Genomic DNA, 21320 nt, shown 5'->3' on the forward strand with positions numbered 1-21320 from the left:
TATTTATGTATATATATTTGTATATATTTATGTATATATTTATATATATTTATATATTTATACATATTTAATATATAAATATTTATATATTTATGTATATATTTATATATTTATTTATATATATTTATATATATATATAAAATAAGATAGATATTTTTTTCTCTAGTTTTAGAATAGTGGTTGATTGATAGTTATGAGAAAAGGATATCTGAACATATCCATGCAAATAATTACTGTGACTGGCACAGCCAAATGGCTGCTCTGCCCGTTCCTCTTGCCTCCTCTAAGTGACTCAGGCTTATTTGAGAGGCAGAGGGGACTCTGTTGAGTGTGGCTTTAGGAATATGGTTCCCTAATCTCTCAGTCATTACTCTCGAGGGCTGTCACAGCTACTGGGTCCAGAGTGTAATATTGTCTTGGTTAAGCATTTCAACCCCGTGATTGGAAAATTGCGGTAATCCCAGACTGGGAAAGTGTATCATCCCTTAGTATTTTCATTTTCCTCTGGCTTTTATGGTCTGGACAAGGAGTTTCCCTATTTTTACTTCTCATTAAAATGACAGAAGGTGAGAGACAGAACAGCCCTTCACAGCCTTTCCTCCATTCCCTATTCCCTGTAACTTGCCTAAGCCTGTCACAAGCTGGCCATCCTGAATCCTGTCACTGGACCTTTGCTCATGTTCTTCTCTGTCATGGGACACTCCTCTGCCTGTCCCCTTTGGTTGTAATTCCTTTACTGAGCCTTTCCTGATCACTCTGGAACTGCCTTTTTCTGTTCTAGGCAGAAGTACCTTATTTATGTGGCTGTCTGCTTACACCACCCTCTAAAACAGCGAGGAATAAGGAATGAAACAAAAAAATTCCCTGAGAGAAATAAGTTCCCATATACACAGTTGTTTATTGGGCTCAGATAGGAATGAGTAGCCCTTAAAAGGTATTGCTTCCGTGCTGCCCAGGGGCTGGATGTCTGATGCATTGGTGTTCTGAGTCTGTCTGCTTCCAATATGTCTCTTCTACAATATCGGAAGTTGTTATTTGAAGTTGGAACATTGTCAGAACTATTTCAAAAGGATAAATGCAGAGTTGGTTATGCTTTCACTTTGGGATAAATCATACATATAGTTAAATAACAAATAAGCACAATTATTTCTATATAAAATAATTTGCAAATAAATGCAGAAGTGTAGGCATTAAGTTCTTAGTCCTCAGAATGAATTAGCAAAATTCTGACTGGTGCCTACCCACTTACCTGCCAACTATGCCCCGCACTGTGTGCACCCTGTGTCATGGACTGATCTTTTCTTGTGTCTATTTGCAGAGAATTTTTGCTCTGGCTGCAGTTGCTCAAGGGTCAGACTTTATTATTATTCTTAAATTTTTAATTTTTTTTTTTTTTTGAGACAAGGTCTTGCTCTTTTGCCCAGGCTAGAGTGCCGTGGCACAATCACGGCTCATTACAGCCTTGACCTCCTGGGCTCAAGCAGTCCTCCCACCTCAGCCTCCTGAGTAGCTGGGACCACAGGTGTGCACCACCACACCTGGCAATTTTTTTGCTTTTTTTGTAGAGACAGGGTCTCACCATGTTTCCGAGGCTGGTCTCAAACTTTTAGACTCAAAGCGATCCTCCTGCCTCAGGCTCCCAAAGTGCTGGCATTCCAGGTGTGCTCCACTGCACCCAGCCTCAAGCTTTGTACTGAGACTTCTTTCATCTTCTGTAACTTTTCAGGCTCTCACTACTACAGTTGTTGATTTCTCTCTTCTAAGAAAAGATACAATGAAGGTGTACAATTTTTGGGTTATGTTTTGCAAAATAGCAGCTGTAGGTGGTTTTGCCAGAGAATGGTGTTTACCCAATACAGCCCCTCTTACCAAAGTCTCCAAGTGTTTACCACTTTCTGTTGGAATCTTAGGAACTAGACTGAAGATGCTGGGAAGGGACATAGGGGTTTCTGGAGTGAGGGCTTCTTGTCCAAGCCTGCTTCTCTCTAAAATGTTCAGTCTCCTAAAGCCCAGGCTCTGGTCGTCCTCAGCCTGAGCATCAGCCCTGTTCCTGTGCCTTCTATGTGAAGTTTGCACCCTTTTTTATGATCTACAACCCTATATTTTGTCTAGTCATAACTGATTAGACAAAATGTGGCATTATTGTTTTATTTCTTTTATTTTTTACAAGGTCTCGCTGTGTTGCCCAGGCTGGAGTGCAGTTGTATGATCTCAGCTCACTGCAGCCTCAACCTCCTAGGCTCAAGCAATCCTCCCACCTCGGCCCCCCACATAGCTGGGACTACAGGTGCAGGCTACCAAGGCGGGTTAATTTTTGACATTTTGTAGAGACAGGATTTTGCCTTATTGCCCTGGCTGGTCTCGAACTCCTGAGCTGCAGTGATCTGCCGACCTTGGCTTCCCAAAGTGTTGGGATTATAGGCATGAGCCACCATACCCAGCCTCTTTTTCTTTTCCTTTTTTCTTTGTTGTTGTGTGTTTTTTTTTTGTTTTTCTTTTTTAGACAGAGTCTCCTCTGTTGCCCAGGCTGGAGTGCAGTGGAGTGATCTTGGCTCACTGCAACCTCTGTCTCCTGGGTTCACGCAATTCTCCTGCCTTAGCTTCCCGAGTAGCTGGGATTACAGGCGCCTGCCACGATGCCCAGATAATTTTTTGTATTTTTAGTAGAGACAGGGTTTCACCATGTTGGCAAGGTTGGCCTTGGACTGCTGGGCCCACGCTGTCTGCGCGCTTCAGCCTCCCAAAGTGCTGGGATTACAGGTGTGACTCATCACGCCCTGCTCACTTTTTCTTTTTAATGAACTATAAAAAGTGATCTGATATTTTTACTAGATAGCGTCATCCAGCTTAGATATTTACACAGCTTCATAAATTCAATTTTCTGTTTCTTAGAGTCAGGTGATAGCCTTATGTGGGACAAGCAGTTTCACTTGCAACCCCAACATATTTCTACATTGCAACTTCAACATAGCATAGGAATATTTTCTCTCCACATCCACGCCACATCTGTCTACAGCTTTCCATCTGTATTATTGATGTTAGCCTCCAATCTGACTGTTATTGAATTCTAATCCAACTGCTAATTGCTGCATGAGCCATCATCTCAAGCTGGCTTCTCGGAAGCTCCTCCTTCAGCCTTCCCTGGGCTTATGGTCTCTTCGCTCTCATAAGTGTATTATCCCACAGAGTCTGTGTGTATAGCCTAAGATTGTATTAAAAGTCCAGCCTTTTCAAAAATAGCAAAATATTAATTTTCTCATCAACTACCTTCCTGTTTTTATGGTCTTTAGAATATTGGTCAGTATAGCTTGGTGTGGTGGCCTGTGGTCCCAGCTACTTGGGAGGCTGAGGTGGGAGGATCGCTTGAGCTGAGGAAGTCAAGGCTACAGTGAGCCATGATCATGCCACTGAAATCCATCCTGGACAACAAAATGAGACCCTGTCTCAAAAACAAACAAAAATAATATTGGTCAATACCTCCTATGGGCTGGGCATGGTGGCTCATGCCTGTAATCTCAGCATTTTGGGAGGCCGAGGTGAGCGGATCGCTTGAGGCCAGCAGTTTGAGACCAATCTGGCCAACATGGTGAAAACCTGTCTCTACTAAAAATACAAAAAAATTAGCCAAGCGTTGTGGCACATGCCTGTAATCCCAACTCCTCGGGAGGCTGAGGCAGGAGAATTGCTTGAACCCAGGAAGCAGAGGTTGTGGTGAGCCGAGATCATGCCACTACACTCCAGTCTGGGCGACAGAGCGAGACTCTGTCTTACAAAACAAAACAAAACACCTCCTATAAAGCCGTTGGAGTCAGAATGACCACTTCTATTCTGTTCTTCCTTAAAAAAAAAAAAAAAAAAAAAAAAAAAAAAAATCTGCTTAAAGAATTGCATGGATACAAATATTTCAGAGCTAGTTACTACCTTCCAGTTAACTTGGTATGCTTTCACAGTGGAAGGGATATGTTTGTTAAGAAGTTGTCAGAGGCTTGGAGAAAAGACCCCCAAGAGAAATTCTGTACAGGCTAATCTGCAGTATTGTTGGGAATGGACCCATTCCGAGAATCTCAAAATTGGAAGGGATCTTAAGGATGTCTACTTCAGTCCCTATCAGATCATGGACTCATATTTGCAACATTTCCTCAAGTGGTTGTTCAGCCCTATCTTGGGATGGAGAACTGTCTAACTCCCATTCTTTGGACAACACTATTAGGATATTAGGATATTTTAAAGCTAATCTTTAGGTCATTTCCACCCTATAGTCCTGGATGTTTTCCCTTGGACCATGCAGAATGAATCCACCTTGCACATGACAGCTTTTCAGATATTCGAGGGCTGCTGTGCCCAGAGCCCCCTCTGGTGTCAGCTAAGAAATCCTTACTTCTGGCCGGGCGTGGTGGCTCATACCTGTAATCCCAGCACTTTGGGAGGCTGAAGCAGGTGGATCATGAGGTCAGGAGATCGAGACCATCCTGGCTAACATGGTGAAACCCTGTCTCTACTAAAAATACAAAAAAAAAAAAAAAAATAGCTGGGCATGGTGGCGGGTGCCTGTAGTCCCAGCTACTCGGGAGGCTGAGGCAGGAGAATGGCGTGAACCCAGGAGGCGGAGCTTGCAGTGAGCCAAGATAGCACCACTGCACTCCAGCTTGGGCGACAGAGCGAGACTCCGGCCCCCCCCCCAAAAAAAAATAAATCCTTACTTCTTTCAGATGTCATTTTAAAGACCAGTGATATTAAATTCCCTGATTTTGGCTACTTGTGCAAGGGTAAAGGTTTTATAAATAATATAAAAATAGCCTTTTCTGTATATAATTAAGACATGTGGTAATAATATGTGAAGTTGGTACATGTAAGTTAAATTTTTTTTTTCATAGCCAAGTAATATATTCTTAGTAGATACAAAACAAGTAAAGATTGGAGACTTTGGACTTGTAACATCTCTGAAAAATGATGGAAAGCGATCAAGGAATACAGGAACTTTGCGATACATGAGCCCAGAACAGGTAAGGTCTCTTTCCTGTCTCTCTATATTTTACTTCTTTTATTTTTAAAATTATAAAAAGACACTTCTTATATTATTAAAACTGTACAGAGGTATATACTGAAAATTTTCCTTACCATTCTTTTCTACCCCTATTCTTCTTATCTGTTTATTCTTTATCCTTTTAGATAATTTTCTGAGTTATAAAAACATACAAACACAAATATACACCCAGAAATTTTTTTTACGTAAACATATATGTGCATACATTTTTTCAAGGACTTATTTTGTTATTTTGTGACTATATAGCATAATTTCTCCGTATTAGTTCAAATAGATCTGCCACATTCTTTTTTTAACAAGTGTATTATATTTCAAAATATAGAGATACCATAATTTAACTATTTTTTAAAATTTATTCTTTTTTTTTGTTGTTCTTATTTTGTTTTAGAGACAAGGTCTTGCTCTGTCACCCAGGCTGGAGTGCAGTGGTATGATCATTGCTCATTGCAGTCTCAAAATCTTGGGCTCAAGCAATCTTCGCACCTCAGCCTCCTGTGTAGCTAGGACTCTAGACGCACATACCACTGTGCCCAGCTAATTATTTTTATTTTTATTATTTATTTATTTATTTACTTATTTATTGTAGAGACAAGGTCTCACTATGTTTCCCAGGTTGTATTTAACTATTTTCTTATTGAAGGGTATTTCTTTAGGTTGTTTACAACTTCATACACTTATAGACATTCCTCCTTATTTTGGGTCCCAAGAACAGATAATTCTATGATAATCTGTGATAGATTTCTTGAGGTAAAGTGATTGAATAGATTGACAAGTGCATTTCAAACTTAATTGCTGTTTAATTGTCATTCTAAAAAAAGTGATTCTAATAATACTCTCCCCTCAAAATGTATGAGAATACTGCATCATCATACCCTCCGGTGGTCAGTTTTGGGTACTGTGTTGGATTAGGAGTGTCTTGCTATTTTAGTTTGTATTTTCCAGATTTTTAGTTAGGTATGCCCTCTTTTCATGTATTTACTTATACATTTTCTGCAAATTCTCTACTCATATCCTTTCCCAATTTCTCATAATTGAGTTCTCATTTTCTCATGTATCTGTAAGGAATCTTGATATATATTGGGTGTTGATTCCGTATCTGTTAACTATATTATAGAATTTTTCTCCTTGATTGTTACTTCTTTGTTTATAATGCCATTTGTGATACTGCAGCTTTTTTTTTTTTTTTTTTTTTTTTTTGAGATGGAGTTTTGCTCGTGTCACCAAGGCTGGAGTGCAGTGTCATGATCTCAGCTCACTGCAACCTCTGCCTCCTGGATTCAAGCAATTCTCCTGCCTCAGTCTCCCAAGTAGCTGGGATTACAGGCGCCCGCCACCATGCCCAGCTAAGTTTTGTATTTTTAGTAAAGACGGGTTTCACGATGCTGGCCAGGCTGGTCTCCAACTCCTGACCTCAGGTAATCCACCCACCTTGGCCTCCCAAAGTGCTGGGATTACAGATGTGAGCCACCAAACCCAGCACTGCAGCTTTTAAATTGTCATATTTATCAATACGGCTGCTAGGTTTCTCATTTTTATTTTGGAGGCTTCTACTGCAAGATTGTGAAAATACATTTTTTGGTTTTACTAACATAAAAATTAACTCAATTTGAATTAACTCTCGTATATGTATGAGAAAGGAATATAACTTGATTTTCCCCACGTGGATATGCAGTTGCTTCATCACTACGTGTTAAGCAGTTCATTATTTAAATGCTATTTTAAGGAAAATTCATAGAGACAGAAAGTGGAACAGTGGTTATGTGGAAGAAGGGAGGAATGGGAACCTCTTTTTTAATGGGTATAGCTTCTGTTTGGGGTGATGAAAAGTTCTGGAAATAGATAGTGGTGATGGTTATACAGCATTGTGAAGGTAGTTAATGCCACTGAATTGTAGGCATAAAAATGGTTAAAAGGGTAAATTTTATGTTATGTCTATTTTTCCACAATAAAATATTATTTTATCATATATAAAATTCCCACACATTCATAGATGTGTTTCTGGACTTTGTTCTGTTTCATTAATTTATTTTATATTTCTCTCTTTAATATTATGCTATTTAGATTATTGTAGCATTATAAACTAGGCTGTAGTATTTGAACAGCAGGACCTGCCACATTATTCTTCAATTTAAAAATGCTCTTAGCTGTTCACATTTACAATTCCAAATGAACTCTAGAATCACCTTGTCATTTTCCGTAACTGGTTTTGAGGTTTTGATAGCAATTGCATCAAATCTGAGGATTCAGGTGAGGAACATTGATATCTTCATATATTTGAGACTTCTCCAAAATTGGTATTTTCTCTCACTTATTCGAGTCCTCCATCAGTCAGCTTTTGTCAGACTATGCTGTGGTAACAAATGACCCCGGTTTCTTAGTGGTGCAAAAAATACCAAGGGTCTATTTCTTGCTCACATGACAAGTCGGCAGCAGTCTGTCTGGCTGCAGTTTTGCTCTGCGTGTCTCCTTCATTCCAAGACCCAGGCTGAAGGAAAAATGCTATCTGAGTCACTGCCATCCTCAAGGCAGAAAGCAATGGCAGAACCTTGTGATGGCTTTTACATGTTCTGCTCAGCGGTGGCATACATCACTAAACATCATTGCCCAGAGCAAAATGCATGGCCCAGCTCAAGGCAATGAGGGTGGGGAAGAGTAATCCTCTCACTAGGAGGCCAGCGCAGCACTGGGGGCAATCATACAACCTACCTCAGAGCCACTTTTATACTCTTCAAAATATATGTATATATATTTTTTTATATATATATATATATATATTTTTTTTTTTTTTTTGAAAAGGGGTTCTTTTCACCCAGGGAGTAAGTGGCAATCATACTCACCATGTTCAGGTGATCCTTCTGCCTCAGCCCCCTCAGTAGCTGAGACTACAGGCACAAACCACCAACACCTGGCTAATTTTTTTTTGTATTTTTTGTAGAGACTGGGTTTCACCGTGTTGCCCAGGCTGGTCTCGAACTCCTGGGCTTAAGTGATCCACCTGCCATGACCTCCCAAAGTGCTAGGATTACAGGAATGAGCCACGGTGCCTGGCCATATTGTTTATATTTTTGACGCTTTGTCCAGAATCTGTATTGCATTTTGCTATTAAAATGAGATTCCACGCTTGAACCCGGGAGGTGGAGGTTGCAGTGAGCCGAGATCGCGCCATTGCACTGCAGCCTGGGCAACAAGAATGAGACTCCATCTGAAAAAAAAAAAAGAAAGAGAAGAAATTCCATATCTCTAATTTGTTATTAGTGTAGCTGTTAATTTAAAAAATATATATCTTTATTTTTAATTGTGGAATAATATACAAACATAAAATTTACCCCCTTCACCATTTTTAAGTGTATAGTTTAGTGGCGTTAAATGTGTTCACATTGTTGTGCTTTCATCACCACCATACATCCACAGATTACTTTTCATTTTGCAAAACTGAAACTTTACATGCGTTAAAGAACTCCTATTCTCCCCTCCCTGCAGCCCAATCAACTACCATTCTACTTTCTGTCTGTATATTTGACTATTCTAGATACCTCATATAAGTGGAATCATACAGTATTTACCCTTTTGTTACTGGCTTATTTTACTCAGCATAATATCCTCAAGATTTATCCATGTTGTAACATGTCAGAATTTCTTTTTAAGGCTGACTAATTAATTCCATTGTATGTATACACCACATTTTGTTTGTCCATTTATCCATCAATGGACACTTAGGTTGCTTCCACCTTTTGACCGTGGTGAATAATGCTGCTGATGAACATGGGTGTACAGCTGTTGATTTTTAAATATTTGTCTTATATATAGTCTTATTATTTGAATGTGATTTTTTGGGGGGTTGATTGCTTTTATTTTTCACCTTTTGGGTTGTTTATCCTATTTTAATTTCTGATTTGTAAATGCCCATTAAAGATTATTTTGCTGACGATACAGCTTTCAAAATACTATTTTGTCATCCAAGAATAAATATACTGAGCTATCTGATGGTTTGAGAGTCTAGAATGGAGAAGGCACGCACTTTTTCCTTTTGGGGAGCCAGTTGGCATAAAAAATATAGAACAAAATAGGCCAATGGCTCTCTTTAACCTCCCACTCACTGCATTCAATATCTCCTGCATCCTGTATTGCTGCCCTCCCACTATTTGGTTAAAAACATTCATCATTGTACTTTACTTTCTATTATGGGTGTGTGTGTTTTTTTCCATTTAAAAACCTTGTGTTGGCTGGATGCAGTGGCTCATGCCTGTAATCCCAACACTTTGGGAGGCTGAGGTGGGCAGATCACCTCAGGTCAGGAGCTCGAGACCAGCCTAGCCAACATGTTGAAACTCCATCTCCACTAAAAAATAAATACAAATATACAAAAATGAGCCAGGCGTGGTGGCATGTGCCTGGAGTCCCAGCTACTCTGGAGGCTGGGGCAGGAGAATTGCTTGAACCTGGGAGGTGGGGCTGCTGTGAGCCGAGACCACGCCACTGCATTCCAGCCTGGGTGACAGCGAGACTCCATCTCCGAAAAAAAAAAAAAAAAAAAAAAAAAGCAACATTTTGTTGAGGAACAATTTATACACCATAAAATGCACAGATCTTAAGTGTATATTTTTTCATTTTGACAAATGCATATACCTCTGTAACCTTAAGCCTATAAAGATATAGACATTTTGATCCTTCAAGCTCCTTTCCAGTCAGTGCCTCCTCCCCACTGATCAGAAGCAACCAGCTCTCTGAGTTCTAACACCATAGCTTAGTTCTTCCCGTTTTTGACCTTCATATGAATGGAATCATACAGTAGGTACTCTTTTGTATTTAATTTCTTCATTCAAAATAATATCTTCTGGAAAAACTTTGTTGCTCATACCAGCAGAGAATTCCTTTTTATTGCTGAGTCGTAGTCCATTGTATGAATATGCCACAATATGTTTATCCATTCTTCTGTTGTGGTCCTTTGAGTTGTTTCTAGTTATGGAATATTGTGAATAAATACGCTATGAATAGTTGCAATGCAAGCCGCCTACTGGGTGCTATTTTAACTGCTTTACCTGCTGCATCTCACTTACCCTCACAATCAAACTCTGTGGTTGATACTGTTGTTATCCTCTTTTTATAACTGAGATTATTCCCATGTCGATCGTTAATTTACACAGAGGATTCAGCTATTCGGCAGTACAGATTTGAACCTAGGCAGTGAGACTCTACAGATCTTGCTAATAAATAGACATTGTTTTGTGATGTAAGATGTTTTGGTCAAATAACTTTTTTGGGCTTTAGAAGGCTGGATATTTATGTAAGGAGCATAACAAAGGTAAATCTATTTTGGTCTCTTTAGATTTCTTTGCAAGACTATGGAAAGGAAGTGGACCTCTACGCTTTGGGGCTAATTCTTGCTGAACTTCTTCACGTATGTGACACTGCTTCTGAAACAGCAAAGGTAAAATGATCTCAAAGAAAGAAACAAGGAAAATTATTGACTACCACCTTCAGAGTGCTGCTGCAGACAGTTCTTGTCCTCACGTGGGGATGGGCTTGAGCATATTAGTATCTGACTGCAAATGAAATATGAATTTTCTGCCTTCCAAGGTTTGGCAGAGACAAAACACTTTCTTAAAGACCAAAAATTTTGATCTTCCCTGGAAGGTAGTATATCTCATAAGACTCGTAAGACTTGTCAGTCAGTAACATTTTATTGATTGACTGCTTTGTGTAAGACACTGTGCTAAGTGCTATAAGGGTTGCAAAAATAAACAAGCCTTGGCCGGGCACGGTGGCTTACGCCTGTAATCCCAGGTTTGAGAGGCCAAGGCAGACCGATCACTCGAATCAGGTGTTCGAGACCAGCCTGGTCAACATGGTGAAATCCCATCTCTACTAAAAATACAAAAATTAGCTGGGTGTGATGGCACACACCTGTAATCCCAACTGCTCAGGGGGCTGAGGCAGGAGAATCGCTTGAACCCGGGAGGCGGAGGTTGCAGTGAGACAAGATTACACCACTGCACTCCAGCCTGGGTGACAGAGTGACACTCCATCTCTAAATAAATAAATAAATAAATAAAGCCTTGTTCTCAAGGAGCTTATTTTCTAAAAGGGAAGATAATATAAGAGAATGCCATAAGCATTTTAGGAGAAGACATGAAGTCTTTGGAAGCAGCTGGGAGGGAGATCTTTCCAGCTGTAGGGACGTAGGTTTCATGGAGACATCTAAGCCGGGCTCTGAAGAATCTGTTGGCTTCTAATAGTCCAAAACAGAAAAGGTGATTCTAGCATGGAGGCAGGAATGTACAGAGTGTATTTGAGGACAGCAGGCAGTGTAAGTTGTACTGGAGTATATAAGTTACAAGGAAGTAGTGGTTGGTGAGGCTAGAAAGATAGGTTGGGCTAACTTGAGGAAAAAATGTGGACCTTCTTGCTTAGGCAGTGGGGAGTCACTAAAGGCAGTAGGCAACTGGATATCCTACTCTTTTTTTTTTTGAGATTGAGTTTCACTTTTATTGCCCAGGCTGGAGTGCAATGGCGTGATCTCGGCTCACTGTAACTTCTGCCTCCCAGGTTCAAGCAATTCTCCTGCCTCAGCCTCCCAAGTAACTGCGACTACAGGCGTGCACCACCATGCCTGGTTAATTTTTTTGTATTTAGTAGAGATGGGATTTCACCATGTTGGTCAGGCTGGTCTCGAACTCCTGACCTCAGGCGATCCACCCGCCTCGGCCTCCCAAAGTGTTGGGATTACAGGTGTGAGCCAGTGCACCCGGCTGGATATCCTACTCTTAAGCTCAGGAAAGGGAACTTTCCTGGAGTCAATAACCTTATACTCTGTAAAACAGTTAGAAGTACCTATCACTTAAGGTTCCAAAACGCATGAAGGGAGATTGTGAAGATGATGCACTTAACACTTCATGTCGTAATGCAAGGGTGGTTATTAGATTGGGGGTAGGGTAGGAGAGAGGGAATCCTGCTTGCTTCTTGGATAAAGAGACTTTCCCAAAAATCTGGAAATATCCTACATTCCAGGTGTTCCTCAGCCTTTAGCTCTGTTTTTCCTCCCAAGTAAATAATTTCCTAATATACACGTACCATTTTTTTTTTTTTCAGTTTTTCACAGACCTACGGGATGGCATCATCTCAGATGTATTTGATAAAAAAGAAGTAAGCACTTCAAAATTATCAGAATTGTATTTATTTCAGTGTTTTATTTCTTACTATTGACTCTCACTGTCATTGCAGAAAACTCTTCTACAGAAATTACTCTCAAAGAAACCTGGGGACCGACCTAACACATCTGAAATACTAAGCACCTTGACTGTGTGGAAGAAAAGCCCAGAGAAAAATGAACGACACACACGTTAGAGCCCTTCTGAAAAAGTATCCTGCTTCTGATATGCAGTTTTCCTTAAATTATCTAAAATCTGCTAGGGAATATCAATAGATATTTACCTTTTATTTTAATGTTTCCTTTAATTTTTTACTATTTTTACTAATCTTTCTGCAGAAACAGAAAGGTTTTCTTCTTTTTGCTTCAAAAACATTCTTACATTTTACTTTTTCCTGGCTCATCTCTTTATTTATTTATTTTTAAGACAGAGTCTTGCTCTGTTGCCCAGGCTGGAGTGCAATGACGCAATCTTGGCTCACTGCAACTTCTGCCTCTTGGGTTCAAGTGATTCTCCTGCCTCAGCCTCCCGAGTAGCTGGATTACAGGCATGTGCCACCCACCCAACTAATTTTTGTATTTTTAGGAGAGACAGGGTTTCACCATGTTGGCCAGGCTGGTCTCAAACTCCTGACCTCAAGTAATCTGCCTGCCTCGGCCTCCCAAAGTGCTGGGATTATAGGGATGAGCCACCGCGCCCAGCCTCATCTCTTTGTTCTAAAGATGGAAAAACCGCCCCCAAATTTTCTTTTTCTACTACTAATGAATCAATCAATTCATACCTATTTATTAAATTTCTACTGCTTTTAGGCCAAAAAAATATAAGATTGTTCTCTGCCTCACATAGCTTACAAGCCAGTTGGAGAAATATGGTACTCATAAAAAAAAAAAAGTGATGTACAACCACTTGGGAAAACAATTTGGCATTATCTAGTAAAGTTGAATCCTTGTATACCCACAAAGCCATCAATTCTATTCCTACATACATGCTTACAAGAATGTCCATAAAACCCTGTTTATAATAGCCAAAAGAACAGGGAACAACCATAATGCCCATCGAAAGAAGAATGGATTAAAAAAATTACATTCACACACAGGAGTACTATATAGTATTGAAAACAATTGAATTACAGCTAAATGTAATAACGTAACACAATACAACTCTCGGGAACATAATGTTAAGTGAACAAAGCAGGTTTTCAGAAAATATATGCAGAATAATTCCATTTATATAAAGTTCCAGAGCATGCAAAACTAAATCATTTTGTATAAGAAACCCAACAAATGTGATGAGACAACAATGGGAAGGAAGGGAATGAGAAATAGTAAATTCTGGATGGTGGTTATCTTTGAGGGAGGGGAATGATGTGATTGGGGAAATGGACTTTCAAAGGTAATGGTAACTTCCTTAAGCTGGATGGTAGGTCCACTAGTGTTTGCTGCATAGTTACACATTTTATCTTAAATACATTTTGTATCTATTGTAACAACTGTTTTAAAGACAACTGTGCTGTAAGGCAGTAGCTAAAAACAGAAAATAGTCCATCGGGAAGGGTGAGATGGCTTTCTGCTGAGCACAGGGCTAGAAGTGACAGCCCAGTGGGCCTTCCAAGTATATGCCAGGGTGATAGAAGAGTAGAGAGGAGACCACCCAGGAAGTCTGGACCAGGGGCCTGGCATGAGCTCTGGAGAAGATATATTTGAGGAACATTGGGTATGCTAGTTTGTTGTCCTGAATTACTGTAGAGAATCTGAAAGATAATTTAAATTGCATCTTAGAAGAAGAGCCTGAGGGTTAATTTCAACTTAGGGCAATTGTTTTAGTTTGTTTCTTATTGGTTTAAATGGATGCTTGAGGCTGGATAATTTATAAGGAAAAGAGATTTATATGACTTACAGTTCTGCAGGCTGTACAAGAAACATGGCACCAGCATCTGCTTCTGCTCCGGCTGCTTCCACTCATGGTGAAAGGTGAAGGGCAGCCAGATGTGCAGAGATCATATGGCAAGAGAGGAAGCAAGAGAGCGAGGGAGAAGGTGCCAGGCTCTTTTTTAACAACCAGCTCTTTAGGGAACTGATAGATTGGGAACTCCTTGCTTCCCCTCCCCAGCACACCCCACCCCCAGGGACGGTATTAATCTATTCTAAACACCTCCCATCAGGCCCCACCTCCAACACTGGGATCAAATTTCAACATGAGATTTTGGGGGACAAACATCCAAACTATAGCAGCAACCAACTACCATTTTAAAACTGCCACGTGATTTTAGGATTTTAAAAAGGGGCCAAATTTAGGTTAAGCAAAAAGTGAAAATACAGTAAGAGAAAATACTTTTGTAAAGGCTTTAAAAAGTGTTCATAAAAAGCAGTTCATACATTTTTCACATAATGTTCATTAATAGATGCTAAAACTATTGGATGAAAAGCTGTTGTGGAATAGGATCTTCACAAGGATTTAAATATAATCCTACAGAAGATATATCAATTATACAGGGGAAAATGTACCTTTACAATGGTCACCACAATAACCAAGTGATTCAATTTAGCATCACCCAAGGTGGAACACCCTAACATTATGCCCCTCCTGATGTGACTTAAGAATTTTACCTATTTAGTTTTCTTGCACAAAGTGTTAAACTGGAATTTAATCATGAGGGAATTATTAGACAAATCCTGAATGTAGTCATTCCATAAGACGATTGACTTGGGCTTCTCAAAAAGTCAGTGTCATGGAAAAAAAAAAAAAGAGAGAGAGACTTGTAAGATATAATGACCAAATGCAGTGTTTGAATCTTTATTGTATCCTGGATATTTAAAAAGACAAAAGCTGGACGCAGTAGCTCATGCCTGTTATCCCAGCATTTTGGGAGGTCAAAATGGGAGGATGGCTTGAGCATAGGATTTCGAGACTAGCCTGGGCAACACAGTGAGTTCTCATCTCTACAAAAAATCAGAAAATTAGCTGGGCATGGTAGTATGCATCTGTGGTCCCAGCTACTTGGGAGGGTGAGGTGGGAGGATCACTTGAGCCTAGGAGGTCAAGGCTGCAGTGAGCCATGATCATGTCACTGCATTCCAGCCTGGGTGACAGAGTGAGATCCTATCTGAATAATAATAATAAAAGAAAACAACAACCCAGCAAACAGCTATAAAGATATCTTTGGGACAATTGAGAACATTTGAATATAGACTACATATTAGATAACAATGCCAAATAACTGTTTTCTCAGGTGTGATAATAGTATATGTAGAAAATGTTTTCTTGTTTTGTTTTGTTTTTGTTTGTTTGTTTTGAGACAGAGTCTCACTCTGTTGCCCAGGCTGGAGTGCAGTGGCGTGATCTCGGCTCCCTGCAACCTCTGCCTCCCGGGTTCAAGTGCTTCTCCTGCCTCTGCTTCCTGAGTAGCTGGGATGACAGGTGTCTGCCACCACTCCAGGTTAATTTTTTCTATTTTTAGTAGAGATGAAATTTCACCATGTTGACCCAGCTGGTTTTGAACTCCTGACCTCAGGTAATTCACTTGCCTTGGCCTCCCAAAGTGCTGAGATTACAGGCATGAGTCACCGCACCCGGCCAAAAATGTTTATTTTTAGGCAATGCATGCACAAATATTTAGAGGCCAAGTGTGTCATGATGTATGCAACTTTCAATGTTCAGCAAAAATCAACATGGAGAGAGAAAGAGGGCACACGTGGCAAAATATTAGCCATTGAACAATTGGTAAATCTAAATGACAGCACACAGGTGTTTGTTGTATTATTCTTTGAACTTTTCTGTAGATTTGGAAATGTTCTGCATAGAGAGAAATCTTTTTTTAAAAAAACAATATCTGGTTTTGATTAATGAGGCTGTATTCAAAAGAAACACTAAATGATGTGGCCATTTAGTGAGAATGTGGCCTTATCTTTACCTGACCTCATTTTAATATTCCTACTCTGGCTGGGCATGGTGGCTCATGCCTGTAATCCCAGCACTCTGGGAGGCCGAGACGGGTGGATCACCTGAGGTCAGGAGTTCGAGACCAGCCTGGCCAACATGGTGAAACCCCATCTGTACTAAAAATACAAAAATTAGCTGGGTGTGGTGGCAGGAGCCTATAATCCCAGCTACTCAGGAGGCCGCAGCAGGAGAATTGCTTGAACCCAGGAGCTGGAGGTTGCAGTGAGCCGAGATCATGCCATTGCACTCCAGCCTGGGTGACAAGAGCAAAACTCAGTCTCAAAAAAAAAAAAAAAGAAAAAAAAAGATATATATATATTCCCACTCTTATGAAATGAATATAGCATTTCTTAGCAACTTCTATTTATTTGTGAGTGTATATTTTCTTGGCCTCAAAATTAAAGTAAAAAGAAGTATCCTCTTACTCAGAGGAGGACAGGGGCAAGAGCCTGGGACCTTCTTTGCTAATTAAAATGCACACATACACACACACACACACACACACACACACACACACACACAGAAATTTTGAGAGCCATTTTAATATAACTGCCTCCCTAGAAACATACCTTTTAGGGAATTTTTATCACTAAACCACATATTATTTAAATATGTACGTGTTTAACATAAAGACATACATAAAATGCACATGCATACTTAACACTTATGTTAAATATATTCAATGTATATACATATGTACACAATATATGCATATATACATGTGGGTATGTGGTATGTGTGCATGTGTGTGTATGGCCAGCTACATAATTTGTGGGACTAAGGGCAAAATGAAACTGTAGGGCCCTCGTTCAAAAATTAGGTGTGGGGTGCTTCTAAGCACAGTCTTGTGCAACTGCACGGGTTGCATGTCCATGAAGCCATCCTGTGTGTGTGCATATATGTGTATGAATATATATTTTATATAATATATATGCATGTATGTATCTGAGAAGAAATGTTTAAAAGACTACATACAAGCTTTTCCAGGTCTCTACTATCTGTTAACTAACTAGAGACATAACTCACAACATCCAGTCCCCACAGAGTGTTCACCATAATTTGAGATTCTTGGCATGTTAACTTTTCATTATGGAATATTGAATAATTTCAATATTATTCATACTTAAATTTTTTTATGTTCAAATATACACAAAAATAGAATAATGAAACTCTACCCATCACCCAGCTTCAACAAATATCAATACTTTACCGTTCTTAATACATCTAACCCCTTACTTTTTGTTTGTTTCTTTTGGTGAAGTATTTAATTGTAATTTTTTTTTTAAGAGACAGGATCTCACTCTGTCACCCAGGCCAGAGTACAGTGGTACGATCACAGCTCCTTGTAACCTTGAACTCCTAGGCTCAAGTGATCCTCCTGCCTCAGCCGCTTGAGTAGCTGGGACTACATGCATACACCAACACACCCAACTAGTTTTTAAATTTTTTGTAGAAATATGGTCTTGCTGTGTTTCCCAGGCTGGTCTCAAACTCCTGGCCTTGAGCGATTCCCCTGCCTTGGTCTTCCAAACTGCTGGGATTACAGTGTCCGGCCCTACTGGAATATTTTAAAGTAAATCTCAGGTGTTACATCACTGCACTTGTAAGTACTTTAAAATGTATCTCTAGCAGATAAAGTCTTTTTAACAAAACCACAGCATCATTGTCACACTCAAAAAATTCACAAGATTTCCTTAATTATCATATAATAGTCTGTATTGCTTCTATCTCAAAAATATAGTTTTCTTGGTTGTTGAAATCTAGATCCAACATTGCATTTGGTTGATGTGTCTCCTTTACTCTGTAACATTTACTCCTGCGTTTTAGTTCTTTTTGGCTTTTATTTGTCCTGTGGAATTTCCTCCATTCAGGATTTGACTGAGGGTATCCCCAGAGTGTCCAGTTAGACCTAGAAGCTGGATTTGATCCTGGTTCATTTATTTTCCCCCAAGAATATTCCATAGGTGATGTTATACACTTTCTCTTGCATCATTTCAGGAGGAACATGACGACTGATTGTTCCACTTTCAGTGATTTTCATATTGATCAGTGGGTTCTGGTGGTACCACCTACTACAAAGTTTCTCATCAATCTTTCACCTGATGGTTTTAGCAGCTATTGATGATTGTTGCCTGGATCCATTATTTCATTTCAGGGGTTGTAAAATAGTGATTTTCTGGTTCTATCAAACCTCTTGCATTTATCATCTATGATTCTTCTTTAAGGAACTTTCTCTAAATCTGAATGGGAAAGATGGGATAAATATTTATCAAATTTTGGAGTGAGTTAGTGCCCTAGCAACCTCCAAAGTTGACAAATGAGTATTTCTTTAAAGCAAGGTATGGCCCAACCAATACTTTGAAACCAGCATGTTTAGAATACAGCAGGAAGAAACTATATTTGAAAGGTCAGAAAGTGGAAAGATTAAGAGGGCCTGAACAATATGAGGACAGAACCAAGAGGAGCTGGCAACTAATTGGATGTGGGGATTAAGGAAAGGTAAGCATCAAAGATTAGCTCCAAGTTTGTTAGGAGGTGAGTAGCAGGATTCTGATGCCATTAAAGTAAATACAGGTCTCAGTCAGATGAACCCCAAGAGCCACATGTATTTGAGGGGTACTTTGTCTCACACTTTTACCTGTTACATGGTTTTCAGTAATTTAGAATTTAAGCCAGTAGTGGGGCTACTGTACATCTATCAACATGGTGAGGTAGAGCATGTTTGGGAGGGAAGACGTTGAATCCCATTTGGTGACAGTGAGCTTGAGGTGCTGCCAGAACACTGCACTGAAGATAGGAGACTGTAGGAAATGCAAAATAGGAAAGGTCTCCACTTAAATGTTAACTCTTTCTCTGTAAACAGCCATCCAGGCCTCAATGTCTGCAGTTCTTGATCTGTGATTATGACTTATCCAAATCTTACATTTCTTAAAAATAGTCATAGATGAAGGGATCACAGTTGATAGATGTATGGTGACATCATTGGCTTAAATTCTAAATAACTAGAAACTGTATAATAGGCAAAACTGTGAGGCAAATAAAATGCTTCTCAAATATGTGTGGCTCTTATGGGGTTAATTTGATTTGGACCTGTATTAATTTCTTATGGCTGCTATAACTAACAAATTACCACAAACTTGGTGGTTTAAAACAACACACATTTATTCTCTTTCTGTTCTGGAGGCCAGAAGTCTAAAATGAGATTCACTGGGCTGCAGTTCACTGGGCAAGGCCATGGTCCTCTGGAGGCTTCCATGATGCATCCCATATTCAGTGTTTCCTGAGTAAGCCCCACCCATGCAGGTCTGCAGTTTTACCTCAACAGGCTTTTGCACTCATTGGCTCTCTCTTGTGGTTTCTATCTGAAATTCTCTTCAATTTTTTTTAATAACAGCTTTATTGAGATATAATTCACATGCCATACAATTCACATATACAGTATACAATTCAGTAATGTTTACTATATTCAGAGTTGTGCAACCATCATTTTTCTCACCCCCAAAGAAACCCTATACCCATTAGTATTCACTCTGTTTTCTCACAACTCAAGGTAACCACTAATCTGCTGTCCATCTCTATAGATTTGCCCAAGCTAGACATTTCATATAAATAGAATCATACATGTGGTCTTCTTCACTGAGTATAATGTTTTCAAAGTGCATCCCAGCTGTGGCGTGAATCAGCATCTCATTCCTTTTTATTGCCAAATAATATTCTATCATAGGGATACGTCACATTTTATGTATCCATTCATCAGCTGATGGACATTTGGGTTGTTTCTATTTTTTGGCTACTATGAATAATGCTACTGTGAACTTTTGTGTACAAATCTTATGTGGACATGTTTTCATTTCTCTTGGATGTATATTCCTAGGAAAATGGCTGGATTATACGGTAACTCTCCTCATAACTTTGCATATCAAAATTATATCCATCTTTCAGAACCCAAATTCAGTGTTATTTCCAAAGTGTTCCAACATCTCCCACTCAAAATGAATCTTCTCCCTAGTACTCCCATTGTTTAGTACCTAATTGTTCTTACCAGTTTGTCTTAGAGCTCAGTCATTCCTACACAGCACTTTTCTTCATTATACTGCTAATTTCATTATACTGTAAGAGTGGGGACAAGCTGTTCCTCTTGTATACCACAAAGCAGTGAGTGCGCTGCTGTGAAGAAAGCAGGAACTCAAAGTTAAGGATTTTGAATGCTTGAGCCTATAAAATGTGTCTAATAAATAATAATGTTCACTTTCAAATTTCAACAATTAAACGTTTAACAAATAACACTTGAAATAAATGTTTGTTAGAAAAACCAATTTGGTATGTTAAAGTATTTATTTTGAATTTCAGAAACTACAGTATTCTGGATTTTTAATTAAGAAAATTAGTCATTTTAGAATTTCTAGATAGGACTTTGAAAATAAACATAGCACAATATACACAAAAGTAAATGACAACATGACATTAAATTTTACATTGTTTTGCAGTTTCAAATTTCCTATGAATGTTCTACAACAAATTTTAAAATTCTTTTCAATGTTTTGCTTCCCTCGGTGTTCATTATTGCCTATTTATAAAGTCATAAAAGGCCTAAAAATAAGTTTTTACTCATATTGAAAGTCTGATTTTTTTTTTTCCCTTAAGATGGAGGTCTCTCACTATGTTGCCCAGGCTGGTTTCAAACTCCTGGGCTCAAAGGATTCCCCACCTCAGCCCCTGAGTAGCTGGGATCAAAGACATGCACCATTGCACCCGGCTGAAAGCCTGTATTTTTATCCTTTGATGGACAACAGAGGGATATCTCCCACTCTCTAAGCTGGTCTAGTTCTAGTCCTAGGCCTGTAAATGTAGACCACAATCCTGGTGAAGTCATGGGTTCCATCAGTGTTATTCTGGTATTCTCAGCATAATTGTCTTGAACATATTTAAAATATTTTAGGCCACTGAGCAGGTGTGGGTTGTCCTCATAGTAAGAGGGGAAAGGGAAGCCGATTCCTGTCTAACTCCATTCCATCTGAAATTACCCATTTGGCTTTGGGATTTGACTGAATGTTGGTATGTTGGCTGAAATGACACCAAAGTATTGACTGTAACTGCAAGGGTAAAATGTACTCCTCTGTTTTATTAATAGCTACATATATCTATATATATATATATATATTTTTTTTTTTTTTTTTTTTGAGACAGGG

General features: G+C 39.2%; 1 protein-coding gene across 1 annotated transcript; it reads left to right on the forward strand.

Annotated features, from left to right (window-relative positions):
* The first annotated feature begins 1004 nt into the window (after positions 1–1004).
* Positions 1005–20580, forward strand: LOC131381281 (interferon-induced, double-stranded RNA-activated protein kinase-like). The gene is made up of 5 exons (XM_058428120.1): positions 1005–1082; positions 4875–5003; positions 10371–10472; positions 12134–12187; positions 12266–20580. The coding sequence occupies exons 1-5, from the start codon at positions 1005–1007 to the stop codon at positions 12386–12388; spliced, it is 486 nt and encodes a 161-aa protein (XP_058284103.1). The 3' UTR covers positions 12389–20580.
* The last annotated feature ends 740 nt before the right edge of the window (positions 20581–21320 follow it).

Source organism: Hylobates moloch, unplaced genomic scaffold (assembly GCF_009828535.3).
Source record: "Hylobates moloch isolate HMO894 unplaced genomic scaffold, HMol_V3 SCAFFOLD_15, whole genome shotgun sequence".
Taxonomy (NCBI): domain Eukaryota; kingdom Metazoa; phylum Chordata; class Mammalia; order Primates; family Hylobatidae; genus Hylobates; species Hylobates moloch.

Bases quoted from the DNA above. Each gene is read 5' to 3' on its own strand.
- LOC131381281 (XM_058428120.1), top strand. From the start codon at position 1,005: ATGTCTCTTCTACAATATCGGAAGTTGTTATTTGAAGTTGGAACATTG. The intron at 5,004-10,370 runs GTAAGGTCTCTT...TGGTCTCTTTAG, and splicing joins GATACATGAGCCCAGAACAG to ATTTCTTTGCAAGACTATGG. The intron at 12,188-12,265 runs GTAAGCACTTCA...CTGTCATTGCAG, and splicing joins ATGTATTTGATAAAAAAGAA to AAAACTCTTCTACAGAAATT.